Here is a 27,577-nt window from a genome sequence, read left to right on the forward strand (position 1 = left end):
AGTTCCGACCTGCTTTTTCTTGTCCTTATTAGATATCTTTTTCCATATGGATGCAATGTGTCTGGGTCTATAATTCCCGCTACAATAGCATGCGCTGTATATGACAGGTAGTAGGGGAATCTTAGTGCTTGGTAACTATACCCCTGACCAAGCACCCGCAGTGCAAACTGTTTCTTGACAAGCACCACCTTCTCTCAGCATTTAAAGGCACTTTGTGTCCACCACAAAACCTGGATAGTACTTTGAATGCGAATAAAGGGAATTTTGCATTATCTTTTGAGAACTTCTTGATCTACGTATTAAAATTGTAATCATCATGACTCATGCCACTGCTTGCTGTTGTCAATTTTAAGCAAGTGTCGTAAATTGCATGTACCTTTTGATGATTCAAATGTCTTATATATTGAGTGAGAGCAACATCCTTTCAATGACCTGTTGACTTTGAAGTGGAAGCTCAGGATGATCTTGAGCCTCCTGCTCTCTTCAAGAAATCATCATTATATACAAAAACCTGGTACCAATGTTATATGTTTATTTCACACAATCAACAAACTCCATGTAAATCAAATTCTTATAGTTTGAAAAATCTTCGGCTCTATTACCTGTTGATTTTCATCACCCTCAAGCATGGATCTTGTCCACAAAGGGATCGTGGACTTACTGTCTTCATGCATGCTTGGTGCCAAAAATTTGCCCATATCTACCAAACCAAGACGGTCGACAATTGCTGCAGCCTCCTCCTTGTTGGAAGGCAATTGGGTTTCATATGTCCTAGCTTCATCGAACATCTTCTTTAATATCTTGCCACATAGGTACTTGGAGTTCTAGACTGCAGAATGAGCTAGTAGATAATTGTCAACTCCTTCCTCTATCTAGCCCATGTCTACTTCACTAAAATTTGCTAAGGCAGGCAAGCAATAGTCTTCATGAATATTGAAATGTTGCATAATGTCTGTTAATAATACATAATCAGCTTGAGCTACCATAGTAAAGCTGGGCAAGGAAGGTAGTGATAACTCCCCCTGTTCATTCTCATCAGAAGGTGCTACATCGAAGGGGATAAGTGATGCATTAGCCTCAAAGGTTTCCTTTTCGGCCTCTGCCCTCTCCTCTGCTGGGTCTATAGCCACCTCTTCCTCAACCCCATCATCCTCGATTAAGTGACTTTGGCACTTGAGTGCTTGCCAAAGTCACTGTCTCGGGCTCTGAGTCCTTAGTAAGATGCAGAAAACAAAGAAAACCATAACTAAATTGGAGCAGGCGACACTTTTTTGAGTGTATTGGGCATTTCTCCTCTACTCTATTGCTACAGCTGGGAATCTTTTCAAGATAATGGCTAAGCTTCCTCTTCATGACTGTTGCAAAATCAGATGGATGAACATATCGTTCACCACCATCAGACATAACGATATTAGCAGAAACAGTGTCTTCATACTCCTGCTCACACGGTCACTGAGAATAATCCTACAAGAATTAATGACGTTCTCAAGAGAAAGTTCCTTGTTGAACATTGAAGACAACTCCAAGATACGCTCATGGGGCGTGTGCATTGTACAAGAACATAAATAACTTTTCTGCACAAGACTCGTCTGCCTCATCATCTGATTCGTAAACAATGTCCAACTCTTTCGAAGACATGCCTAAAAAAACAATTCAGTCATCCGATTCGTAAACAATGTCCAACTCTTTCGAAGACATGCCTAAAAAAACATTTCAGTCAATTCGAACATGCACGCTTATTATACATGGAGTCAGTACCTAGCGATAATAAGGAGATTTGGATATACACATGCAAGCCCCCTGTCGCTTGGTACTAGCACCAAAAAAAGAGGGGTCAGTACCAAGCGCGATAGAGGGCTCACGTAGAATTCACAAGCCCATCATCGTTTGGTACTGACCCCTAAATTTAAAGAGACTTAAAGGGATCAATAAGTTTTATTATTTTTGTTTTAGATGAAGCCTTTATATATATTAAATAAAAAACATACAAGCGGCATATTTTTCATTTTAGTTATATTTTGTAAGCTGAAATAGTCTATCTTCACGGCCTGAAAATTTAAGGCCTGCCCTAAGCTTCGACTTGAAGGCCTATAAACTTACTTGGCCTTCATGTTTACACATTTGCAACCCACTACTACTCTAGAAAATTTGATTTCAATTGAAACCTTAGGGAGGGAGAGAGGGAGGGAGGGAGGGAGGGAGAGATGGACATATCTGCAGAAAATATTGAAAGCTTTGGCGATGCAAAGGGATGGCGATGGCGATGGCGATGCAGAGGGACATCAACGTAGGTAACTCAACGAAAATGGGTGTCTCAGCTTATCACAGAAGCGGTTAGCTTTGAGGATTTCCTATAAGACTTAAACTTGGAAGGATTTTACCATGCAAAAAAACTTTATAAAATAGTGTAAATTTCTAAAAATGTATGTCCCAAATTGCTTGATTTGCTGGTTTGAGAGGAGTCCAATGGAAAATTGGGCACGTTTCTCAAAAATATCCTCCCCGAACACTGCTCCCATCAAGGGAGATTTGGGACTTAAAAAACTAGTACCACACGAGGAGTTTTGGGACGTTATCGACTCATACCACTCGTGCGGACATTTAAAAGGTCGGCCAGATTAACGACGCGTGAATATGGTATGTACTATGTGCTCACTCATCGACTTTCTTGCATGTGTTAATTTTTTTCACCTGAGTCTCCGACAAAATAGAACAAGAGCCAAACGCCATCACTGCTACATCCATCGTCCTCCGAGTCTCCGACTGCATCAGCCTCCTCAATGCCCCCCAAACTGAACAAAACGCCATCGGCCTCTACATCCAATACAGGTATTTCAGAGTTTGGGATCCTGTCTCCCTTATATCGCTTGGTACCAACCCCACTGTGAGTCACGGGGTTAGTACCAAGCGAAACAAAGGCCTCTTGGATCCTGTCTCCTTTATATTGCTTGGTACTAACCCCAGTGTGAGTCATGGGATCAATACCAAGCAAAACAAAGGCCTCTAGGATCCTGTATGCTTTATATCGCTTGGTACCAACCCCACTATGAGTCATGGGGTCAGTACCAAGTGAAACAAAAGCCTCCGGGATCATGTTTGCTTATATCACTTGGTACCGACCCCACCGTGAGTGAAACAAAGGCCTCGGGATCCTGTTTGCTTTATATCACTTGGTACCGACCCCACTGTGAGTGAAACAAAGGCCTCGGGATCCTGTTTGCTTTATATCGCTTGGTACTGACCCCACTATGATAACGTTCATCACAGTGGAGTCAGTACTACCAAGCAATTCAAAGGCCTCTGGAATCCTGTCTTCTTTTTTTCGCTTGGTACCAACCCCAATGTGATAACGTTGGTCGTGGGGTCAGTACCAAGCGATACAAAGGCCTCGAGAATCCTGTCTGCTTTATATCGCTTGGTACCGACCCCACTGTGAGTCATGGGGTCATGGAGTCAGTACCAAGCAATACAATGTACTCTGGAATCCTATTTTTGTTATATGGCTTGGTATTGACTTTTTTAAATGCGTTTCTTATAACGCTTCGCTTATTTGTTTAGATGGCTCGTACCAAGACAACTGCTTGGAGGCTTGAAAGACCTACCGAGTCACTATAGGCGCGAGGCAGAACAAGGAGGTATCAAGCTTATAGGGCAGTTTTATAGGAGCTTCATCGCATTAAGCGACATATGCAGCCTGCGATATCCAGGCTCCCTTTCCAGAGGATTGTGAGGGAAATTTGTGAGCAATGGAGTATCGGCATGCGGTGGCAATCATCTGCATTATTGTGTCTTCAAGAAATCACTGAAGGACTGGATCATCGAGTTTTTTGAAGATGCTTACTTTCTCACCGCTCATGCCCACCACATGCTATCAATAATGCCGAGGGATTTTGATACCCTTCGTCGATTGTGGTACAGATACGACTAGATGCTTGTTCTTGTTTCTATAAGCGATCCTCGAATGCGGCGTATCCTTACAGATCCCCCCCTCCATCATCGTATAAGGCCATCTGAGAGAGCTCCCGTGCTCCTCACGATAGGGACACCCGTTCTCAAAGCAAGTTGAGACTTGAACACTTCAGTGATGATGCCCCTCAAGCAGAACCTCACAAAGAACTAGAATCGGAGGCACAACCACAACCGAAGGCTACTGCCAACCACACAGCCGCAGCCCTCCGCTGAAGTTGAAATTATTGCAGAAGAAGAAGATGCAGACAGGATAAGAGAGGGAATTAAGTTTGATTGAAAGCAGACAATATCAGAGAATTGAAATTATTGCAGAAGAAGAAGATGCAGACAGGATAAGAGAGGGAATTAAGTCTAATTGAAAGCAGACAATATCAGAGAATTGAGAGTTTTGGAGCCTACTGTTGCTGTGCGTCGATTAGAGCAGCTTTTTCACTTTAGGGCCAAAGAGTTGTCAGGTGTCAGGATGCATACAATTTAAATGTTTTGAGGAATGACGCATTCGAAATCATAGATAACATTGTTAATATTTTACTCTGGTATGTATAGTATATACAATGCATGATGTATATAGTATGATGCATGACTGAGCTGTAAGTACTAGTGGACAAATTCTTTGTTCTTTTCATTGTTGCCTTTAGGTATTGTATATTACTACTACCAGAATAGGTCCAAAATTGTACATATACTATGGATCCTCTCATTTCCGCGGCATTACAAAATGAAAGCTCAACATTTTTGAACCTTATGTCCTAGTTTGAACCAGCGAACCTCGACTTGGCAAGACTTGTTTTCATGGCTTACCATGAAGAGTGAGTCATGTTAAGTTTAAAATTGACATCAAATATTTTGTAATCTATATGTGTTTTTCTTTAATAACACCTATGTCCTCTTTGTTTTTTTCAACCGACACTGTAGTTTGTTTTTGTTCGATATTGAGCAAAACACATGTTATTTTGCTAACTCTGTTCAGCAATATCATGGACGTGTTAGAGAGTAAGTCCCTATTGACATTTCCCTCTTCCATTAAGCATGTATATTTATTTAAGCAGGATAAGCTGATGCGGGTTTTTGGACCTCTCAAATGTGCTCAAAAGTTTGTATATGCATTGGAACATCTCCTAATGGAGCTGAACCTTGTTCAACGCATGACATATCATAGGATAAGGGTGCCAGTCCAGCCAAATGATATCAGCCTGCTGCTGTGGATGGAGGACGGCCCTAAACGCCTATCTTTTAATAAAGAATATTTTTGATATTCCTGATGTGAGTGATGTTTGTAATGTAGACTTGCATAATCAAACGTAGCTATAATGTCCCTAACAAAGATTTCCTCTGTGTACAGGAAATACGTCTCAACAAATATGCTCCCTTGCACGTAAAACAATTCAGGACAAAATCTGTACAAAGAATTATTTTGGCTGTCCATGATCGTGTAGAAGAAGAGATCAGGAGGGCGGACAAATTTGCAAGGGAAGCTGCAGAGAGAATACGTCAGCGAGACGAGGAGCGGCAAAGACAAGTCCAAGAACATGTGGCTGCCCTGAATGAGTATGACAGGCTGCAAGAGGTGGATGAGTGGGTGGACTCCAAGAGGCAGGTCCAGCTACTGTGCAAACGGAGAGGGAAAGAGAAGAAACGCTATGGGAAGAAATGGAAAGGCTGCAAAAGGAGCAAAATCGATGGCCCCCTCAGTCCCAAGCGCAGTCGACCTCTCAATCACGACGTCGCTCCCGTGCCTCTGACTCTTCTGATCGTTGTCACCATCATTAGACTTATATTTACATTTGTAACATTAACCTTAATTTTGTAAGGGAGCTGACATTGTTTTGTAAGAAAAAAATCTTTCATATATACAATTACTTTTGGAGTTACAATGTCTCAATACTGTCATCATTCAACAATTAATCAAGTGAATAGTATGAGAGAGATTCTTTGCAGAAAATTGTTTTCTCTTTTCGCCTTGGCACTTGTAAAAAATGGGTTTTGTTAGTGTTATATTACATAATGTTATGCACAGCATACTAAATGGTGAATGTAAATATAAATGGTTTACCTTTTTAGTATCCATTGTAAATGTATAATCTTTTGGAAATTGTTCAATCTCCTCGTATGTAAGGTCTTCTCTAATTTGAAAAAGAGATGTTTTAGATAGTGTGTTCAACATTGTAAAGCAATTGTCCTTCTAAATATATCTCCATTACTAGAGGCGTATTCTCGGGATCTGACTCCAAATCTTGATCTAATGGAACAAGGTTGCCATTAACATAATGATATCTGGTGTAGTGAAAAGTTGCAATGAAGTTTTGAGAGCCAATAATGTACTTGCAAACTATTGACTTCTTCTCCAAAATAGAAATGATGCTTTCTGTCTTTCTCTTGTCCCAACCATTGTCCAAAAAGTCCAGCGCCTTACTTGACTTGCAAATAAACATTGTTGAAGTATTTCTTATTCCTTCATCAAAGAAGAAGTCAACAAACACTTCGATAGGCATAAAAATAGTAAGCTTGACATTCTTTGTTTGGCCAGATGCCTTAAGAGACTTCTGTATGTCGTGATACAATCTAATCCTATAACTTTCACTAGTTTGTGAAGTTGGCAATGGCCAATCTTTGCTTCCAAATAATGGGAGGGGTAATGGAGTCACACGACCCCATCCAGAAGACGTGTTTGGTTCTAATAAGTACTGCATATCATAGAAAAATATGTCGTGGTCTCTGCAAGATCTCTATGAGTTCTTCCTTTGTAAATTTGTTCTCCTACATATGCATGGAAAGCGTCAAAAATCCCACTTATAATCTCCATTGGTTGCCAGTCTATCCTATTGGTGGATGGATAAATATCTGCATAAAACCAAATGATTAGACATTTTTAAAACAACAATTAGACACTTTTAAAACAATAAGGAGAGACATGATTGAATGGATAAAAAAACTGCATAATAACAACAATTAAACACTTTTAAAACAAAATAAGCTTTGACTAAGATACTACTCACAGTTGGGACAATATCGTGGAAGACCAGGAGGAAAAATTTTCACCCTTAATTCTACATGCTGGAAAACATGTTGTATTAGTACCTCTATCACACGCTTGCTTGATTCACATACCTTGAACTCTTTAACTTGTCCCGTGAATGGCTCCACAAATTCATTAGCATTTCTCCTCTTCCTCTTCCTTCTCTGTGAAAGTACCCAGCTCCCGATTGTAATTGTAGATGGTATCCATATCCCATCGTCCGTATTATAACTATTGAATACAGTAATAGCTGAAATGCTAGTACGAGGCTTTCTACAGGTTGCCATTTTGTGTAGCAAAAGACACACGAAAGAAGAAGATGAGAACTTAATTTGGAGAAGACGTAGAAAAAGAAAGAACGACTATGTTGGAGACGAAGAAGATCAAAGCTAGTTTTGGGGGAAAACTTAAAGATTCTCTATCATTAACTACCATTCTCTATCATTAGCTACCACTATCTTTAAGCATACGTGCAAAGATTCGATAGTATTATTTTAAGTTGAGTAAATGTTATTTTAAGATGCATTTTGAGCATAATTTTACTCTATTTACTTGAATTCTTGCTTTAAAAAGCTGAATTTCTCCGTTTATGGAAGCCGCCTCCTCATTGGTTGAGCACCACTCTCTCTCTAGAACTAAAAGGCCCAAAATTGAGTCCACATTTCTCCTAATCCATTCTCCTCTCATACATTATAATATACTAAAAGCAAGTTGATTTTTGACAAGGGGGTCCGCTGCTAGAAAACAAATTGTCCTTTTTTGTATTTTCCATGGCAGAGAAGTTGCAGTGCTTGTTTGAAGCTGCCCCACGATTGAAAAAAAAGGTTGAAAGTTCGGCTTTCCTTATGATTAATGGCAAAAGATTTTGAAAACTTTAGTTTTAAAACTGATTGATGTGTAGATTTTTGGCTTATTTCCCTTGAGTCAACCAACAAAGGCATCCCCACTTGTACCTACAAATGAGACATGGTTTAGTGTGTAATGTGTTGGCAAAACCACATCAACAAAGTGTAGTTATGTTTGAGTCTAATTACTCTTCATTATTGCACCCATTACATGTGACTAGGAAACCATAAGACCTCACAATGCTATAGTCATCATAATATACATACTTGCAAACTATGGCCAATGCTAGCCACTCTCTAATAAAAAATCAAAAGTAGCCTTCAACTTTATCAGCACTATATCACCTTTATCAACTCAATTTGGTGCTACTAATCCAATTATTATAGCACTTCAGAAGGGTAGCCGTATCACCTCCAAACCTATTTCCCTAATTACCCTTATCACCTTCAAACCTATTGCCCCATTCACCCACTCCTAGAGTTCCCCCCCTCCCCCCCCCATGCATTAAGTTGGTGCAAGAGATGGAGAATCCAGAATTTGTTTACTTTAGAGCTACTGAAACAGACGTTATGAGACCAAGTTACTTCCTTATAGGGGATAACATCCCAATACTAATATTTCAAGCATGTGAAGGGGATGTAATATTGACAATGTTTCTTAAAGGCCATTGATGCTATCATTGCTAATAGGATCTACAAAGAGTCTCTTGTTAATAATAATCAAGCCACTCCAAAGGTGAATCCTACCCTAGAGCATCGAGACGGACACTGATTTGACTGATACGAAGGGGCTGGTCTCTACACTCTAGGTCCTTGCCTTCCCTGTCCTCTTGACATGGCAGGAGTCGGGCAGTCTTTAAGCTGGTGACCAAAACCCTGACATCCAAAACATCTGTTCTCACTTCTAAGCTCATCCCTTTGAGTCCTTGAAAAAGGTGGGGCTCCTAAGAAAGTGAGAGAGCACCCTCTAACCTGTTTCCTCGAAACAAAATGTTGGACACACAGCGCCCATAATCCCCAACTGTGGACGGAAAACACATCACGTCCCAAAAGCCTCGAGCAATGAACTCGGAACAAATCCAGTTCATAATTTCTGCTACACCAAAGATAACCATGTCCTACCAGATGTCTAATGCTTGGACCTCTAAATCATGATTCCCATGCATTAGTAAGTGGAGTTGCAATTAGCCCCCTCTCTCGCCCACAAGCCTCCTCTAGCTGGAAGCACATGCGAGGAATTGCATGTATACTAGAGAAGTACACCATCTTGGTCCTCCCAAGCCGGAAGCAACCGGGAGCCCTAGATGTGTTACTAGAGGAATCTGTATCACTATCGTTTGTCGTGTCTTTGCCCTTTTTCTAAGGTGAACACTTGCCCTTGGTCTTGTCCTTCTTCTTGGACAAACAATCCTTGGACAGATGTCCTCTCTTCCCACAGGAAAAGAAACGACTCCGACATTTCTTCTAAATTGTAGAAAGTGCCTAGTCAGAAGTGTGAGAGACACCTTCATCTTACCCTGTGAGACTAGGACGGACTCTTCCTTCGAGAGTAGAGATCTAAGATCATCAAATCCCAACTGAGTGGTTGTGACCTGGCACCTCAAAGTTCAAGAAACCACATCATACTTCCAGGGAAGCTTGGTGAGGATAAGGGCAACTAGCTGAGCAGAGGACAAAGTAGCACCCATTGCCAGTAAAACTGGTCATGGATAACCTTGGCCTTCATGAGAAATGACTGCATGGAACTCCTCTCGAAGGCTTTCCAACGAAGCAAGGCACTAGGACCAATCAACCCCCTCTCAAATCTAGCAATGGATCACTTATACAGATATCATCCTTTAAAAATAGCCCCATGACCACCACAACATAAGAGTATGAACACAATAGGATGTTCACACGATGTGCATTAACCTACACAAAGAGGCATGTTCACACCTATACTGTTGAGTGTACAAGAGGCCTGATCACACCTATATCTCTCAACACTACACGACTACATGCAAAGAGAAGAGAGGATATGAAAAGGCTACAAAAGAAATAGACAAAGCTTTAACTTTTAAGGAAGAAAAAGCATGGAGCAAAGCCATCAAGTGGAAAATTTACCAAAAATGGCAAGAAACGTAAAGGCAAATATGTGGGAAAGGGAGATAAATATGTGGGAAAGGTTATAATTCAAAGTGAACTTGGGGATAAAAGGGCTTCTACTACATCTACATCATCATCTTCCCCAAGTGAATCCTAAAGAGCAAAGTGTGCAAAACCCTACCATCCATGTAGATGTACACCTAATCAAAACACTTATACCAAAAGGTCTTGGCGAATACTTGAATTCTCCTAGAGTAAAGCCATCAACTAGAAGGAGCATATTGGTAAGAGAAATTTAAAGAAAAATTTAGGTCTAGAAAGGGCATAAACATAGTCTATCCCAATGCTATGATCAATTAGGGAAACCCTTGAAAGTCTAAAAGTAATAATAGAGGATCTTAAGGAAGAGTTTGGTGGACCTTTAGTGGGTCAACATCCTTAATTCAGTTTTTAGGAATGTTTGAAAGCTCCCTTTATTTAGGGAAATTGTACTAATAAACCTAGTCCTCAAAAGTTAGAATACTATTGCTTCAAGGCAATCTATGCCAATGGAGAGATTTAAAACATTGGATGGAGATGAATTTACACATAGGTGTAGAGAGGATTGAACATCCTTATTTGTTTAAAGCTTTTAGGGATGCTTGAAAGAACCCTCTACCTAAGGAAGCTATAGCAATAAACCTAGTCCTACACCTAGAAAGAGAGAGCATACACCTAAGGAAGCAATAAACCTAGTCCTACACCTAGAAAGAGAGAGCATACACCTATATCCTCAAAAGTGATAATGTTGTTACTTCAAGTAAACCCATGCCAATCAAGAGATCAAAGGATTGGATGGAATGGAATTTACACATAGCTGTACAGGAACGCTACAGCCCCCCACGTAAGTTATCCCGCATAAGCTCAAGAACCAAATCACAATACTTATACAAGCATCAAAAATATTTTTTAAATCAAAAGTACATGTGATTAAATTTATTTAACCTTGTTAATGAAAAGTTTGGTTACCCAAATCTTATCACTAACATGCCCAGTATTTGGCTATGAATTTGTCTCAAATCTACCATTTAATCTTGCACGCCAACTTCACAGCATACCCTAGACTATCCCCACTTCTCTGACCTGGCAGCAACTTCACCACCAAGACGATCTGGGTGACACAAGGCTGTGATCATCACTATTAGGAAGGGGGCATGTTAACCACTTGGTAGGTTAACATGGTTTCACCCACCCAAGCTATTATAAGTTGCTTTAACATCTCACCCACTTGAATGGGCACCTATCTTTTGTAAGAAGGTGCTCAAACATATAAACTGGCCTTTCTATGAGCTTAATGTCAAATAGGGATAGTCTAAAGACTTCATATATATACTTTCTCAAGACTAGTAATAGTGGTCGGACCATTTTTAAGTTTTGGCTAACACTAGTCACTTGTATATATAAGTCGATTTAGACAATAAGAAATACACATTCATTCCCTTGCAATAGAAAACTTGTGACCTTTCCTTCTTATCTACTCTTTCTTGCATGTGTTCTATTGGATTTTCTAGGATGGTTTGAATAGGTTTGCTTATAGGTTGCTCCCTCTCATAGCTTCTTCTTCATCTGCCTTTGAGATAGAGAACCATAGCAAATGCCATTCTCTGCTTGCCTCCATCTAGGCATAGAGAGGTCTTCCTTCACCCCCAAGGCCATGGAGAATTATGGTGTCAGATGCAGCATGGATGAGCTAGTGCACCCACATCAAGGAGCTCCACAGTTAAAAGGCAAGACCTAACGACACATGATTCGTCCAAGACTAAGGTAAGCACTTGAATTGAACAATTGTGGAAAGTAATCATGAAAGTGATTATTGAATTGAGCCCAAAAATTAACTTCTAGACTAAAGGCATAGATATCAAAATCATTACACAAATTTATTTGATGCTTTCCAAGGGTCAACCACAATAAAGAAATTTATTTGATGCTTTCCAAGGGTCAACCACAATAAAGAAATGTTGTTGACCCCTTGGCATTTTTTTAGCTTTAAGTTTCTTATGATGGAACAAGTGGTGCAGACATGAGAGCTTAAGAAAATGTCTTCAAGAAGGTTTTTAACCTCTTGGGTCAATGATGCACACGTGAGAGATAGTCACTCCATGAAGCTCCTTCATCTTTACATTCATCAAAATGTAAGAACGTTGAAGAAGCTAGTTCTTTCCTTGAACTTTTACAAAGGTCCACCTTGTTAGAGGAAGAGGTGAGAGGTTCCGCAACAAATAAAGAGGTGAAGGAACTTGTAATAATTGTTTTTGGGTTCAGACCTAATAGGGAAAGGAACTCTCATGTTTCCACCTTCATTCTAATCATTTTCAAGTGTGCATCCATGGAGCAAGCACATTAGAGTGCAACATTGTAATTATGCATCATCTAGCAACGAAGGACATAAAGATCATTTGTTTGCTACAAATGTTTTGTGGCCTGTGCAGGTATGAGATCAAAAAAAAATTAATATAATTTTAAAATGCTTTTAAGTATCATATTATTCAAATCATATTAAAATATGATAGAAAAGTGTTTATAACTTGCCAATCATAGCTCAAATGTGACGAGATATAAAACACAGAAATGCTCAAATTTTTGTCATTTATCCAAGTATGAGATCAAAAGTATTTTTTCAAAATAATTTATAAGTTTTTTTGTTCCAATATCATTTTGATCATGTTAGAATATGATGGTGCCCATTTCCATTCCGCATACTAGCTTTACATGTATGGTCCCATTTAGCCAAGCATATGATGGTCCCAAGCTTCCCTTTTGCTTACTAGGTTTGCATATGAATAATCGCTATATTCTTAAAAGTCATGAGATCCATTTAGTCGTCCCTATTAATTTTTAGCCATCTGAAATTTCCATGTATGTTCATGTGAAGCTCTTATTTTCTTTATGTACAATTAAGTTAAGAATCTTGGATTTTTTATCATAATCTTTAATTTTCATATTTTAAGCCTAAATTATACCTTATTTTTAATCAACAAATCTTTCTCTAAATTTACGCAAATATGCTCACTCAACCACCACAAATATCATTTTGCTTTTTGTAGCAATCTCTAGCCATATGTCCAAGTTTACCACTCAATACTATGCATATTCTGCTCTTGTGCTTGCTAACGAGCTCTACCACAAGATCCAAATATTCTCTAGCATGAGAGTAAAAACCTCTACCACCACGTGCACCAAATGATAGTTGTGAATCATGTTGTTATTGTGGTGGCCTATCATGCTAACCACGTCCACTTGTACATTCTCTCGAACTAGATCTCCCCCTACCTCTAGCACCTTTATGAGTGTAGAATGTCTCGTCCCTTGCATGCCCCACTGGTACTAGATGGAGTACCTAAACCAAGTTCCATTTTCTCCATAATAAGAAAAGAGACCAACTCATTAAAATCTGGGGGATCTCCACCTCTAATCCTCATAGAGGTTTCAAATGCCTTGTAGGTGCCCAAACCATTCAATGTAATGGCAACCATTTAATCATCATCTTCCATAGGGACACCAATAGATGCAACTACATCTGCATGTCCTTTAATCTCTTGCACAGTCATTGATACTCCTATTGTTTCGAGTCACACTGTGTATCTTTTGCTTTAATTGCATCTTCTTTGGTTGAATAGTAGTATCATACAACTTGACCAATGTATCCCATGCACATTTTTGTTTTTCCATCTTGTAATTTTTACTACGGTTTGCAAGTTATGGGCATTTATGGAGCCCAAGGTGTAGGACAGCTTGAAATTTGGCCACCATGGATTTTTAGTGCACTTATTAGCACCTTGAAAATGACCACGTTAGTGATCCATTCAAATACGAAATCAAAAGTATTTTTTTAAATAATTTGTAACATGAATTTTTTTTGTTTAAACATTTTTTCAAACATGTGCTCATAGAAAAATGTCCATAACTTGCAAAGTGTGAAAAAAATGCTTATTTTTTGTGCTTTATCTAAATATGAGATATGAAGAATTCTTAAAAATCATTTATAAGTTATTTTTTTATAAAGACACTATTCTCATAAAAAACTAGCATGCAAGTCATTGGCATGTACTTATCTATCAAATAAAGACATAATTCTTCTCAAATGCAATGTTAATAGAAAAATTAATGTTAAATTTTTTAAAAAAAATTAAAAACGACTAGGTACATGAAATTTTCTTTACAACCTTTACAATCTATAGATCCATGCTAATCAAGTCTACTCAAATAGCTTCATGTAATTTTGCTTTTCATTTCTTTAAAATTTGTAGATCAATCTTGAGCCATTTTTCTAGCTAAAGGTACATTTACGGTCAATTCAATTAAAAGACTAGGAGTTTTTTGGCAATATAGATAGTTAACTATTCCTGTATTATAATACTATTTATGAACAATTATAAGGTTAAAATTGATTAATTGATTTTCAAAAGTTGAGATAAAGAGACTAATAAACTACTTTTTAAAGGATTGTGTTCTCTTTTTGCTGAGTAATAATTATGCATGTTATGATGAATTGAGTGGTTTAATCCATCTAACTAGCTATGATTATATTTTCTTTTTTTTAACAATACTTTATGATGAATTGAGTGGATTAATCCATTTAATTAGCACTTAAGTTGTTAACATTATGTTCACAATTACAAAGTTATGGAAAGCTAAATGTGCAATGCTTACACTTTGCAAGTGGAAAAGTATAATCTTGTCCAAGCCGTTCACTTATGCCACCCAATTGAACTCTCTCTCTCTCTCTCTCTCTCCATGCAATGTAGGCAAGAGTAGATTGAACCCATTACCTCGAGTTACAAGCCATCCACTTTAACAATTGTTGGTCTTCATAATTTTCATTTTCTTTGAAATCCCACTTTTTCTCTTTGAACTTCTCTTTATCTTGTCTTTCTTTTTATTAAAGAAATAAATTTAAAATAATTTTTTTTTAAGCTCCTCCCTAATTCGCAATGTGACATCTTAGCAAGCCTTAAATTTTCAAGTTGAATCATTGGATTTATATAGTAAAATGTATTCTAAAAGTTTTAAATTCTTTTTTTATAGAGAGAAGTAAAGTAGGATTAAAGAGAAATAAAGTAGAATTAAGTAAAACAAAAATGAAGTAGAAACGAGAGAGAGAGAGAGGGCCCTGGACATGGTCATGGGAAGCCTGCAAAACCATGCTTTTACTGCTTCGGGGTAAGAGCTAAGAGTCAACTTTGTCGCCCGTCTTATTCACTCTGTGTGTGTGCACGCACCATCGTACCCTTCTTCTTCAGTGTGTGCACCGGAAGCAGCCACGTTGGAGTGTTTATATGAGACCAGCGTTGCAAAGCTTGGAGTCACAGAGAGCTACTTACGCTATAGAGATGCATCCTGGTGAGAGGAGTTGTGCATTCCATCCTGAGAAGAGTTTGCATTGAAGCTAAAAGAGCACACTCAACCCTCCCTCCACAAAACATATCCACAATCCTAATATGCCTTGGCTATTGGCTAAGCAGATGATGATATCTTATGTAGTCTTGCCTTTTTGAACGTACAACAGGACAGTGAATCTGCTATGTATCTATCAATGAAGTGATAGCTCAAGAGGTTGAGATGCTTGACTAGGACTAGGAGGCCTTAGCTCAAAAGGTAGAGATATTTGACGAGGACCAGGAGGCCTTGGGCCATGGTGCTTTCTCTGCGCAGCACCACCTACGGGTAGATTTTATTTTACAAAAACGCCAGTAAAAAAATTCTGATGTATCTGTGCACAAAGTTTTATTTGATACATTTCTAGGAGGAAGAGCACCATTATATCCTAGTTATCAGCCATCCTCTTCAGCTGACAAAAGGGATTACGATGGTTGAGACCCATCAACAACCTCTTTGTTTGTTTTATGTGTGTGTGTGTGTGTGTGTGTGTCAGAGAGAGAGAGAGGGGGGGGGGGGCGGGGCGGGGCGGGGCATTGATAGGAAGGAAGAGGAAGGGTAGGGGGAGGGGGCCAAAGGGGAAGTCTAATACATCCTATTACAAGCCATATTTGGTATGATTTTCCACTTGAAAACACTCAAGTTGTTTAGGTGAACTGTCAATTCCCTCCTACTAAATGTATGCCATTTCAGACATCCCTACATGGTTTCTAATAAAATATGCTCCCGACATTACGAGTACAATGAAAAGTTCAGCAAGGTTTGCATATTGCAACTTTAGGGAGCTTTCACTTTCAAGAGATTCTGGCATGCTACAATCACGTCCCTTAATGAAGGCTTCCAAGCTAAAAAGAAGCATGGGTAGCAATCACATCGACGTACATACTCGCTTCCAAGCTAAAAAGAAGCATGGGTAGCAATCACATCGACGTACATACTCCTTTAATTTTTGAAGTGCATATTCTTTGGTTTACAAAAGGTATGGTGGATAAGTCCACATAGAAAGTGGACGGTACAAGAGGGTTGTAAACAACTACTAATCGCATGTTCGTAGAAACTAGTGCTCTCTCTCTCTCTCTCTCTCTCTCTCTCTCACACACACACACATTACACAATAGTGGCAAAAAGTTATTGCTGAAGCACTTCACAACTTCCTGTGGACGTAAGATTCGCGTGCCCTTGACAGGATAGAATATGTGGACATGCCCAAACACACCTCCCATTGAAAACTTCACCAATCCAACTAATGCAGACATCCATTGTAATGATGTGAGAATGTGCCAATATTGACTGATACCCTTTTGAGTCCAACTGTTTTCAAGCCACCCATATTTTCTGTGAACAACTGCTACATCTGAAGGCATCTCTATAGAAAGCTTGATGTTAGACATTGCTCACACAAAGAAGTATGCACACATTGCACATTGATTTGATAGTAGAATGTGGGAATCTTCGTCCCATGTACAGAGGACCCAATTGTGACACTGCCCAATTGGTGAAAGCTCATCCGGCTTATGCCACCATTCACAGCCAAAGGATGTTTCTAATAAACCATAAACAGCTTAATGGCCCTTCCAATTCCATCTGATATCTTTTAAGCTCTTGAACATGCCCCAAAACCCTACCACAGTGCACACTCCTCAAATCCGAAACATATCCCAACGGAACAGTGCCCTCTCATCTCTGTATGCCACCTATCTTGCAAAAACGATATCTTCACCTGATCAGCTGTGCAAATTTCGATGCCTACACATCTTGCCACTCAACCATGGCTTCTCATTATGAAGAGGGACAATGCATTCAAGGCTGTAAGCAAGCCCAACACCTTATACATACGCACTAACTGACTAATAAAACAAGAGGATTGAACAAAGCTAGTCCCTTAAGTGAACCATAAACCTGCCTTGAGTAGGAACAAACATGGCTCAAAGATTAATCACATGTTTTTGGTATCAATAGGAGAGAGAAAAACATGAAAAACATCTGAAATGTGCGATCAATGTAGAAAGCGTTTGGGTTTAAAAAACTATAAATAAATAAAAAGTTGAAATTAAAAAAGGTGACCAATAAATGTCTATAAGCATGTGGGACAATTTGTGTGAAGCCATGCATGGAAAAAACTTTCAGGTGATTTCAATGCAGCAATCAAATTCTTCTTTTTTAAACAACTTACAACATCACAGGACAACCTTTTTAAATCTTTTATTTTTTCTCTGAACTTCTTCTCAACTAAATCATGTTTTGAGAACAGATTCAGAAAGGTTGACCTCACGATTGAAATGACTTTTCCTTTTCCTACGTCTCCAAAGCTATAAAAATGGTTCTTGCTATGATATTAGTGTTTATAAATATTTTATGATTAAATGTAAAGCAGACTATACACGAACAAGAATAGAAGCCGGATATGCTAATAGAAAAACCTCATTCCACATCTACATAACAATGTGCTTTAAGAGGCAAAGAAACCAGTAGAACATTGTATATTTTACAAGCAACCTTTGCATGTACCTTCAAGATGCTCGACGTGACATTTGATTTACAGGTCAAAAGCTCTGCTTGAATCATTTCATGTCCCAATATTCCTTATACTGATTCAATCAAAAATTTAGGGCAGCCAATCATCAGCTGAAGCGTTCACAGCTATTGGAAACTTGAAGGATGTGGTGAATTTTTGAAGGGACAACATAAGATTGTGAAATTGTCTAGTATACACGACAAGGCTCAAAAGCTTTGGCATGCCCTGCAAAGGGAGGGGAAATTCAAACACAAAATTTTAAAAAAAATGAGAGACCTTTTCAAGGAGCTACAGCTTATCACAAAATCTTGACCACAAAAATATAGCTTACCACGAGCAACGGAATGTTCACTCAGCTGGGCTCCATCCCCAAAAAAAGTTGGTGTATATTCACCAGTCCTATAAACCCATATATAGCTCAAGAATTCCATGCCATACGAGGACCATTTACCCTGTAAAAAAGGGCTCCTCCCCAGCTGTTCTTACTCTCTATCAAGCTGAAAAGATGTGTTAATAGTTGTACCTTATCAAAAATGTGTGGACTAATCATCCTCACTTATTTTCCACTAATAGTTTGACCTGATTCCATGTTAAAAAGAATCGAAGTATGTGGTCTATCCTCACATACCTGTATGCTCAACCATTCTCTCTGCTATTATCTTTCTATCTACGAAAGGGATGGCACCATTCATTTTATCAAGCCCTGAAAACATAGCCAATCTCATGTTACTTGGTTCTGACGAGGTCATCTATCATGTGCTACATTTGCACGAATGGTGTGAAGACAGACTTGCTTCAGACAACACACGCATAAAAGTTGTCATCACGAACTTTCCCATGTGAAACAAGAATAGCTGTATTTGAAGCCAAAAGGTTGGTAATGAATCACCTAATCTCACTATGGCTTCCTCCACATAAATACACAGGTTTGACCTTCTCATCAGCTCTGATTTTCTCCTTTCATGCGACATATTGATCATGGTTTCTTGCTCCTCAAAAATTGTTGCCAGTAGCAAAGCTGGACGCCAAAGCCCTCTCATTTCCTCCAGAAACGTCCCTGTCCAATGCCAAAAACGCATCAAAAACATTACAGCCCTCTCTCTCTCTCTCTCTCTCTCTCTCTCACACACACACACACAACACACACCCCCACATATACATGCATGCGAGCATCATGCATATATACGCACAATCATAGATGCATGCATGCGTGTAAACATGCACACATAATATGCATGCCTGCGCAAGTGCACTGTAGACAGACATACCCACATGCATACATACACACACATGCTCGTGCACACACACAACATGTGTACCTACACCTAGGCTAGCAATATAAACTGAATCTTGAATATTTGCAAGGCAATGCAACTACATACCAACTTGATGTTTTGCATAGGAATAAGACATCTGCAACTCATGTTCATTAACTGATGATTCCCCATTTCCTTGGTTAATTGCATCCATCTTTAAAATAAGCTTACGAATGGAAGTAAAATTGTCAGCAGTCATGTGTAGAGTTGCCACCTTCAATTCCAAACGTTCAAGACAACTGGCAGAGACTTAGAAATGCAATCTAAACAAAGCCGATGAAACTCATAAAAGAATCATGAACAAGCTCTGATACCATTGCAGCGTCAATAGATCTCAGCTTCAAGGTCTCTTTTATGATTGCAGTAGGGACGGAAACCTGTCCATCACACATCCAAAGCTAAAATGAGCTTGCAAGGTCTCAAGTAAGTTTCATATATGCCAGCACCGGCAAAAGTTACCACAAAAAAAAATTTTTAAGGACAATCAAATATTGTGCAGCCAAAAAATATATCTTCCTTTATCAGTCATACTATGAGAAGGGCATTATCCTGGTGTAGCATGGAGACTATTGAGGAGGGGAGCCCCTTCCCTTCCCTTATTCAAAGGTTAAGGGAGGGCCTCGCATATCAAACAATCCCCCCCTCCCCCCCTTTTTTTTTCTGACAGCAAGTCAAAAAAGAATAATGTACTTGCCAGCTCAAGCAGCATCAAGCTCCCTGATGGTGCTGATTTGAGCTGAGGCAACCATGTCACTGAGCTTCTTTACAATGATGAATGGTTAGTAATGCTTCGGAATCTTTGATGAAGTCAATCACCTTCAAGACATAACTCGGCCTTTGTAGGTACTTTGTAGATGCTCTTTGATCCCTCAGGATAAATATCAAGCACTTCCATTGTCTTATTCAGAAGGGAAGCGCCTGTTTGACTGGCAGGCCCTTTTGCATCCCCTTTTCCGGCTGCCTCAAGATAAGCTTCCTGCAGCCTCCAGAATTGGGGATGCGGAACTTGGATTTTTCAGGAGTCCCTTCAGCACTTTTGTGCACAACAGAGCACAAAAGTATGCACCTATGTGCATATAGAGGTACATTGTACCCACATCGCCCATATGTGCATAGCGGGACCATATTTTCACTAGGTTTTCCTCTACCCACTACACCCTACGCTGGACTGGTATAAAACCCCCTTTTTTGAGGTCCCGCCTGCCACAAAGAACAAGCCAAAGTGCTCCATTCTTAACCCTAACCCTTTTTGATCTGCCGCACCATTTCATCAAAATCCTTGACCACTTGGTCTGCTCTAAAATCCATCAAAGTCTTTTCGTGGGTTAACAACGGCTTGGGTATGTGTATGGAGCATATGGATGGTGCCCATATGCAGTCCAAGGACATAACACAATAGCCTGGGTCATGGGTGGTGCCCATATGGAGTCTAAGGGCATGATACGATGTTTTGGACTTGGATTTTCAGAGTCTAGTAGTGTGTCTAGTGGTGTGTGAACACTTTAGGAGTGAACACCCTCTTATTAAGAGAACATAAGATAGGGCCTTGGTGCCTCTATAAAGTATTGGACAATTGTCGAAATCTATATTGAATAGTTAGTCAAATCTAGTGGGAGGAGCATTAGGCGAATCCTCCGTAGGACTGAGCTATGAATTGTATATAAATTTGGACAATTGTCCAAATATAAATCAATGAATGGTTGGCTAAATCCAGCAAGAGAAGCATTGGGATGTAGACTCACCACCCTCACCTCATAGCTCACAACAATCATTCCACACATCCGCCATCGACAGTATTCCACACACACGCCGGTCCACCACCAAAGCCCGCATAGATACCATGCCTCATAATTGCTAGTATGACGACGAATGCCATATCACATGTGCACGTCTTTTGCGTGAGTTAGCTACCAACCAAAACCAGATGCATAAAGCTGAACGGATTAACCAGTACCTTACTCACCACAAGAAACGAGCACATTGTTGTAAACAGCACGAGGACTTATACTAACTCTTCCTAAGCGGGAATTCTGACGGGGCTTGGTGTAGGATCCAAGTCCAAGGAACGACGATTACCCACCCCCATCACAGACCCACACATTTGGCACTCATATACACACTCATTACACCACATACACCACCAAACCCCCCACCCACAAAGACCTCACGCACATCCACCTTCACAGGAGACATGGTGAAGCCTATATGCAGGCTTCAAAACAACGAATCACAAGATTACGAGGGGCTTATGGCTAAGCACCTCTCTTATGAAGGCGACACTCTGGCACCCCTCCTAGCCCATATGTTTAATAGGGCCCTCTCAGAGAGCTTTCCCCCCACCTCTGGTCATCACACATTATCCATAAGGCAGAGACTCCATGGATCCTAATAACTACAGAGCCATCATGACCAGCCATATCTTGGCCAGGCTCTATGGATCTATACTTGAGTCTAAGCTCAGCACACTACCAAAGAGAGGGGGATACAGGGCGCCAGAGCAAGCAGGATTCAAGAGGACCTTCTCCACACTGGATCACATATTCACGCTTCGAGCTATCGTCGAGCAGGCCAAGGCACATGGCCGCCGATTGTGCTGTTGCTTTGTCAACTATTGCAAAGCTTTTGATACAGTGCCTCGGGCCCGTCTTCTACAGCGCCTACACCATATCGGGGTCCCGTCTAGCATTATTTGGGCAAATCATTGCCTCATATGAGTCAGTTATTGGCAAGGTGAGATGCCCGGGAGGACTCTTTGAGGAGGTCTCTAGCACCATCCGAGTGAAACAAGGATGCACACTATCTTCGACTCTCTTTGGACTCTATATAGATAAGATCTCAGACTTCGTTGACAGAGACGGAGGCAGAGGAGCTTTTCTAGGAGGTATTCTTGTTTCCATCCTTTCATATGCTGACGATATTGTACTCGTTGCATATTCTGAGGAGGGGCTACACAAGCACATGGATACTTAACAAGGCTTTTGCACACAGAGGGGGCTCTCAGTCAACCTTGGGAAAACCAAGGGTGTGGTAGTCCACACCTCCTACCTATTTGCAGACCCTACCGAGATCACTTACATGAGTAGCAAGGTTGAGGTGGTGCATTCGTATATTTATCTCGGAGCTGCCTTCACTAGTCCGCGCTTCTCTATGAGCCAAGCAGCAAAGGACAAACTCACTAGAGGATATGCAACTCTAGCCTTATTGGAGAGTGTTTCCAGGGGCATTTTCAAGAGCCGAGGACAAAGGATTAGCTTTTTGACACTCTAGTCACCCCGGCACTTATGTATGCAGCTCCCCACCAAATCATCCCGATAGAGTTTGATGCAGCTCCTATGTTGATGGAGTCCATGTTCTAGACGGTCACTTATATACACAAGGTGAGGGAGATGGATCCACTTCGACTCCTTTGACTTGCACTACAGTCATCACAACAGATAGCCTCCGGAGGAGAGCATTCATCTTGGTATGGTACAATTCTCAACTAGTTTCAAGCACATGAATTACAGATGGACTGGCTCCCTCAAATTCAGTATGATCAAGATTCCACATACATTAGGCTTGAACATGAGAACAAGAACAGGGTGATCCGATACAATCTACTGGGGCTGTACACAAGTAACACAAGGATCACATCGTTAGACCCATTGCCTATCAAGATGCAATACTACAAGGATCATTTCCTGAGATTGACAACAGATGGTTTTATACCAAGACCAAGTTATCCCAATGCCTTGCTACGAGGATAACCATTGGCCAGCTTAGGGTATCATCCTATAGACTGAGGATAGAGACTGGCAAGGCCTAAGCAGATACCCAGAGACGATAGGATGTGTAGACCCTATCAATCAAGCACTATATTTGCCAGTGCCCAATCTACTATGAGATCAGAGGGAGATTTCACTGTCTATTCAGAGAGGGAATTGGACCCTTATCCAGGATCAGATCAGAGGTGCCTTCGACTCTTCCTACTGAAGCTCAGCTGACACACAGAGCCCCTACTCAGAGATCCTCGCCCCCATTACCCTCCTCTCAGCTTACCATCACCAATTTTTTCCAGCCTAGAAGGGTGGATAGGAAGGCACCAGAGCCCATCATAGTGGATATGGGAGCCTTCTAAAATGCCGATTTATATGCCACAGCCACTTTGTAATTTCCTCTCCAAAAAATATAAATCTAACTAGATATTATACCTATTTGCAAGTGTATGTTGCTAGCCATGAAAAGTACACAAGCAAAGTGAATGCGTGGCACATGCACACAAAGTTAGATATATAGATACATAGATAAAGTATCTTTGGAGACCAGATACAGCCTGTGGGACTTAAAACAAAGAAAAGGAACCATCTTTGGTCTTCAAAGATCTTATATACAGCATGTGGGACCTCAAACAAAAGATAGGAACCATCTTTGGTCTTCGAAGATCTTATATAACTACTATTTATATAGATGCTTTATATGAGTGTATGTAAAAATGCAATGCATGCATATGCCCCAGCAAGTCTTTGAGCATAACCCACGTGCATGCCCATGTGCACCAACAAGTGTTTGGGAATAACCTACATGCATGTACGTGGAAACACAAAACTACACACACTTACCTGCATATGCAATCTAAGCTCAATATTCACGTTTACATCAAGGTTGGCCATAGATTGAAACTAAAAAAAAAAAAAACTTGCAACAAATTGTTCAAGTAAAACAATATGTTTTAGTTATTGTGTTGTTTCAACAAGCAGATCTGGATGGAAGAAAGTAATACCAGCTTGTTTTTGTGCTGATAATGAAAGGTCCTGAAGGGTGACAGAAATGCCGCCAAAAATAAGCTCATTCGGTGATCCACCTACTTTTCCAATTTGAAAATGTCGCATTAAAAAAATGGCTAATGAGACCAAGCATCTTCCTTGAAGAACCATTATAATCTTAAGAGACTTTTACCGGCAACTTGGAGCTTCCAAAATGATTCACGACTTCGGAAATGGCTTCAAGTGCATGCAAACACATCCTATTTAAGAAATAAAAAATTTCAACCTCAATGTACGACCAGGATAACAAACCATAGCTGTTTGCTTTCATATTACTTGTAGAGATGAAAAAATGTGTAGTACATATATATTTATATCCAAAAAAAGAGACCTCTCAATGCCCTCCGGCAGAATGATTTCTAGCTCAGTTGGTGGGCTGAAAACAATAGGAAAGAGCTGCATTTCCACCAGTAGCTCCATGGCTTTAAGGGGTAGATTACTTCTAAATATCCTGTCCACCTGCAAGGCCCAATTTGTTTTTGCAGTGGGTGCTTCGTGAGTGAGAAAAGCCTCTATAATCCAATTTTTTTAAGAGTTAAAACAAAAAAACAAGCAACTACGTGCATATACCTCCCTGCCAATGCGTTCACGGCTAATTTTGGTAATTAAAGCAAGTTTGATATCTGTATCAATAGAACCCTTGGCCTCGGGATGGAGCTCATAATCCAAAGTCGCCACTGCTCTTTTGACAGGCCAAAAAAAAAAAACAGCATTGAAATCATTACATTCATACTTCCCACCTACCCTTGCTTACTTATCAAGTACCTGCATGCTTTAAGTAATAACCAAGTGACTTGATATGGTGATCTAATGATTTATTAAACCTCATGTTTATAAGGAATTGACAAACCTAAACCAAATGTAATCTTACAACCATCACAACTACCTTTTTTTTTCCTGGGAAAAAGATCCTTTCAATTAGTTAAAGAAAAAACCAGCCTCAAAGGGCTAGATACAACAACAAAGGGCTAAATACAAACTCGCCTCATTTAATGTTGGGTTTTATGCTGTGTATGCACCCAGGGGAGTGCTAGTGATCATCAGTAGGTTACTGGGGCACTTTTTACTTCAGTTAGTGGAGGTTTTTTCCCTCAGTTTTAGCTTAGTTTCACTTATAAAGGTTTATAAGTGATTTGGTCCACCTGGCACTATTTATGGCCGGACCATGTGAACACACTATTAGGTCACATCCTTTTATGTGACCATTGTACTTCATTTTATCACAATCAATATATGAGTAGTCATGTTCCTCTCTCTGACTCTCACGCCTCCTGTTGAAGTGCCTTCCAAACCCTGACCCTAACAGCTCAAAACCCTTCATTTGGTATCAGAGCAGGTTGGCCTGCCCTGCCCGTACTGTTCCACGCCATCAGCTGCCTTCGCCTACAACAGCCCGTACAATCACTCCAGCGCAGACAGCCGTACAGTCCTGCGCAGCCAACTATCGTACATTGCTCTTGACAGTCAGTTCCGTACAGTACCTGCAGCTCTGTACAGGTTCGCCTGCCACTGCCCGTATTGGTTCGCCATCACCTGCCCTATACGTTTTGCATGTTCTGTTCCGTACCCTGCAGCTGTCCGTACATTCGCCGTCAGCTGCACATACAGTCCCTCTGCTCGGTACAGGCACCTGCTTTGCTCCGTACAGCAGACAGCAGGCGACCAGCACCTGCTGCATATACTTGCAGCTCCGTATAGTACCTACAGTTCCGTACAGTCGCCCAGTACACTGCTACTGTTCCGTACAGCCTCGTGTACCTGCAAAATCACATTTTTGGTAAGCTTTACATGTTTTGAAATTTGGGCATTTTCTCTGTGAAAGTTTTCTGGCAGATACAGGGAGGTTTTCTTGCAAAGAAATCTCTACAAGCTTTTGCAAGGCTTTGGGTGCAGTAATTTTGGGCATTTTTGGGCATTTTGGCATTGTGTGAGCCACTTTTGTTGCTCTACTCAGTCCGTGGTGCATTGTGTTGCACATTCAGAGGATTGAGAGTGCAAGCATATTTGGGTCAGTTGTACTCAGTGCAGTACAGTTGCTTTCAGGGTTGCTGTTTTTGGGTTTTTTGATACACAGGTACAACATTGTGCACTGGCATAATGGCAAATCAACAGCAGAGTGATGTGTTCACGTACTTGTCTAAGGAAGACAAGTTGGATGGCATGAATTACTCCTTGTGGAGTTTTATGCTGAGAAATGTGCTTGTGGCAAAAGGTCTTTGGGATTTTGTTAGTGGTGATGAACCATGTCCAGGTCCATTGGCTCCAAAGACTCCTCCCCAAGGGGGTGCTCGTGGAAGAGGACAACAGGTACAGGCACCAGGTCAGCCACAGCCTGTTCAAAGAACAAATGCTCAGAAGACATGGGATGCCAAAGATGCACAAGCCTTATCACTTATTGCATTGTCAGTACAGAGGTCTATTATACCTCATATTCGTTCAGCTGGCTCTCCACGGAATGCATGGGTGACTTTGGAGCAGATGTATGCTGCTCGTAATGAGGCACGGATCTCATTTTTGAAAAGAGAGCTGGAAAATCAAAAGATGCATGAAGGAGATGATATGTCTAGCCACTTGAACAAGCTGCAAGATTTGAGAGAGCAACTCATCAATGTGGATGAGATTATTCCTAAGACACAGCTTGTATCCACCATCTTAAACTCTTTGCCAAGATCCTACTTGGCTTTTCATACCTCTTTGAACCTCAGCATGAGAAATGCTGTTGAGCCCCTTAAGTATCAGGAACTTGTTGCTCTCTTGTTACAGGAAGAGCAAATCAGGAAGAACATGAACATGAACACAAGTGCTGAACAAGCATTTGTGACGGGTCAAAAAGGGAAGGGCAAATCTCAGCCAAAGAGTTCAAATCAGAATTCACGTGATGGTGGTTCATCTCAGCCTTCAAGATACCAAGAAAGGTGATGGACAGCCCAGGAACAAGGGCAAATGCCATTACTATAAGAAGCCAGGTCACTACATCACAGAGTGTAGGAAGAGGATTGCCAAAGAGAAGGCGAAGGAATATGGGATGTCTGTAAATGATGCCTCTAAAGCTCCTCCGGAGACTACTTCCTTTGTTGAAGACAGGGATTACTGTTTCTACACATGCAGTTATGATTCCTCTTGGTCTTCACACGCACTCAGTGTGACTAAGCATGCATGTACTTGGTATTTTGATAGTGGTGCTTCAAAGCATATTACATCTCGCAAGGATTTGTTTTGTAATGTATGCCCTGCCCCTGTTGGCAAGACTGTTCAGTGTGCCAATAATGCTTCATATCCAGTTCGTGGCATTAGGGAGATTCAGCTCACAGCCATTGATGGCTCTATTCTTCGCCTTACAGATGCCTTATATGTACCAGGGATAAAGAAGAATTTGTTGTCCATTTCTTCTTTAGCACAGTGTGGTATGCAAGTCAACTTTGATGATGACAAATGCATGGTCAGAGACAAAGCTAATGCTTTGACTTTGATGCTTACTGGTACATTATGTCATGGACTCTATCACTTGGATGCATTTCAGCCAGTGGATCAGTCTGCTTATAATGCATTCACTCTTACTCCAGCTATGGTTGATGCGGAGTTGTGGCATGCTCGCATGGGGCATGTAAATTTTG

At 40.4% G+C, this 27,577-nt stretch overlaps 1 protein-coding gene across 3 annotated transcripts in view; it reads right to left on the bottom strand.

Moving 5' to 3' along the window:
* Positions 1-17,713: 17,713 nt before the first annotated feature.
* The window catches only part of LOC147615191 (CCA tRNA nucleotidyltransferase, mitochondrial-like), a 106,137-nt gene continuing 96,273 nt past the window's right edge, over positions 17,714-27,577 (bottom strand). For 2 of the 3 annotated variants that reach the window (XM_086779218.1, XM_086779220.1), the window contains 10 exons: positions 24,534-24,640; positions 24,295-24,422; positions 24,097-24,163; positions 23,921-24,001; positions 19,476-19,538; positions 19,228-19,375; positions 18,735-18,902; positions 18,474-18,548; positions 18,177-18,334; positions 17,932-18,070 (listed from right to left, as the gene is read on the bottom strand). In XM_086779218.1, coding sequence (XP_086635344.1) covers positions 18,264-18,334; positions 18,474-18,548; positions 18,735-18,902; positions 19,228-19,375; positions 19,476-19,538; positions 23,921-24,001; positions 24,097-24,163; positions 24,295-24,422; positions 24,534-24,640 — 908 coding nt within the window. In that variant the 3' untranslated portion in view covers positions 17,932-18,070; positions 18,177-18,263. Of the gene's footprint in view, positions 18,071-18,176; positions 18,343-18,473; positions 18,549-18,734; positions 18,903-19,227; positions 19,376-19,475; positions 19,539-23,920; positions 24,002-24,096; positions 24,164-24,294; positions 24,423-24,533; positions 24,641-27,577 lie in introns of all 3 variants that reach the window. The other variant, XM_086779219.1, reaches the window with a different exon arrangement.

Source organism: Cibotium barometz, chromosome 40 (assembly GCF_041138505.1).
Source record: "Cibotium barometz isolate CiBa-2024 chromosome 40, ASM4113850v1, whole genome shotgun sequence".
Taxonomy (NCBI): domain Eukaryota; kingdom Viridiplantae; phylum Streptophyta; class Polypodiopsida; order Cyatheales; family Cibotiaceae; genus Cibotium; species Cibotium barometz.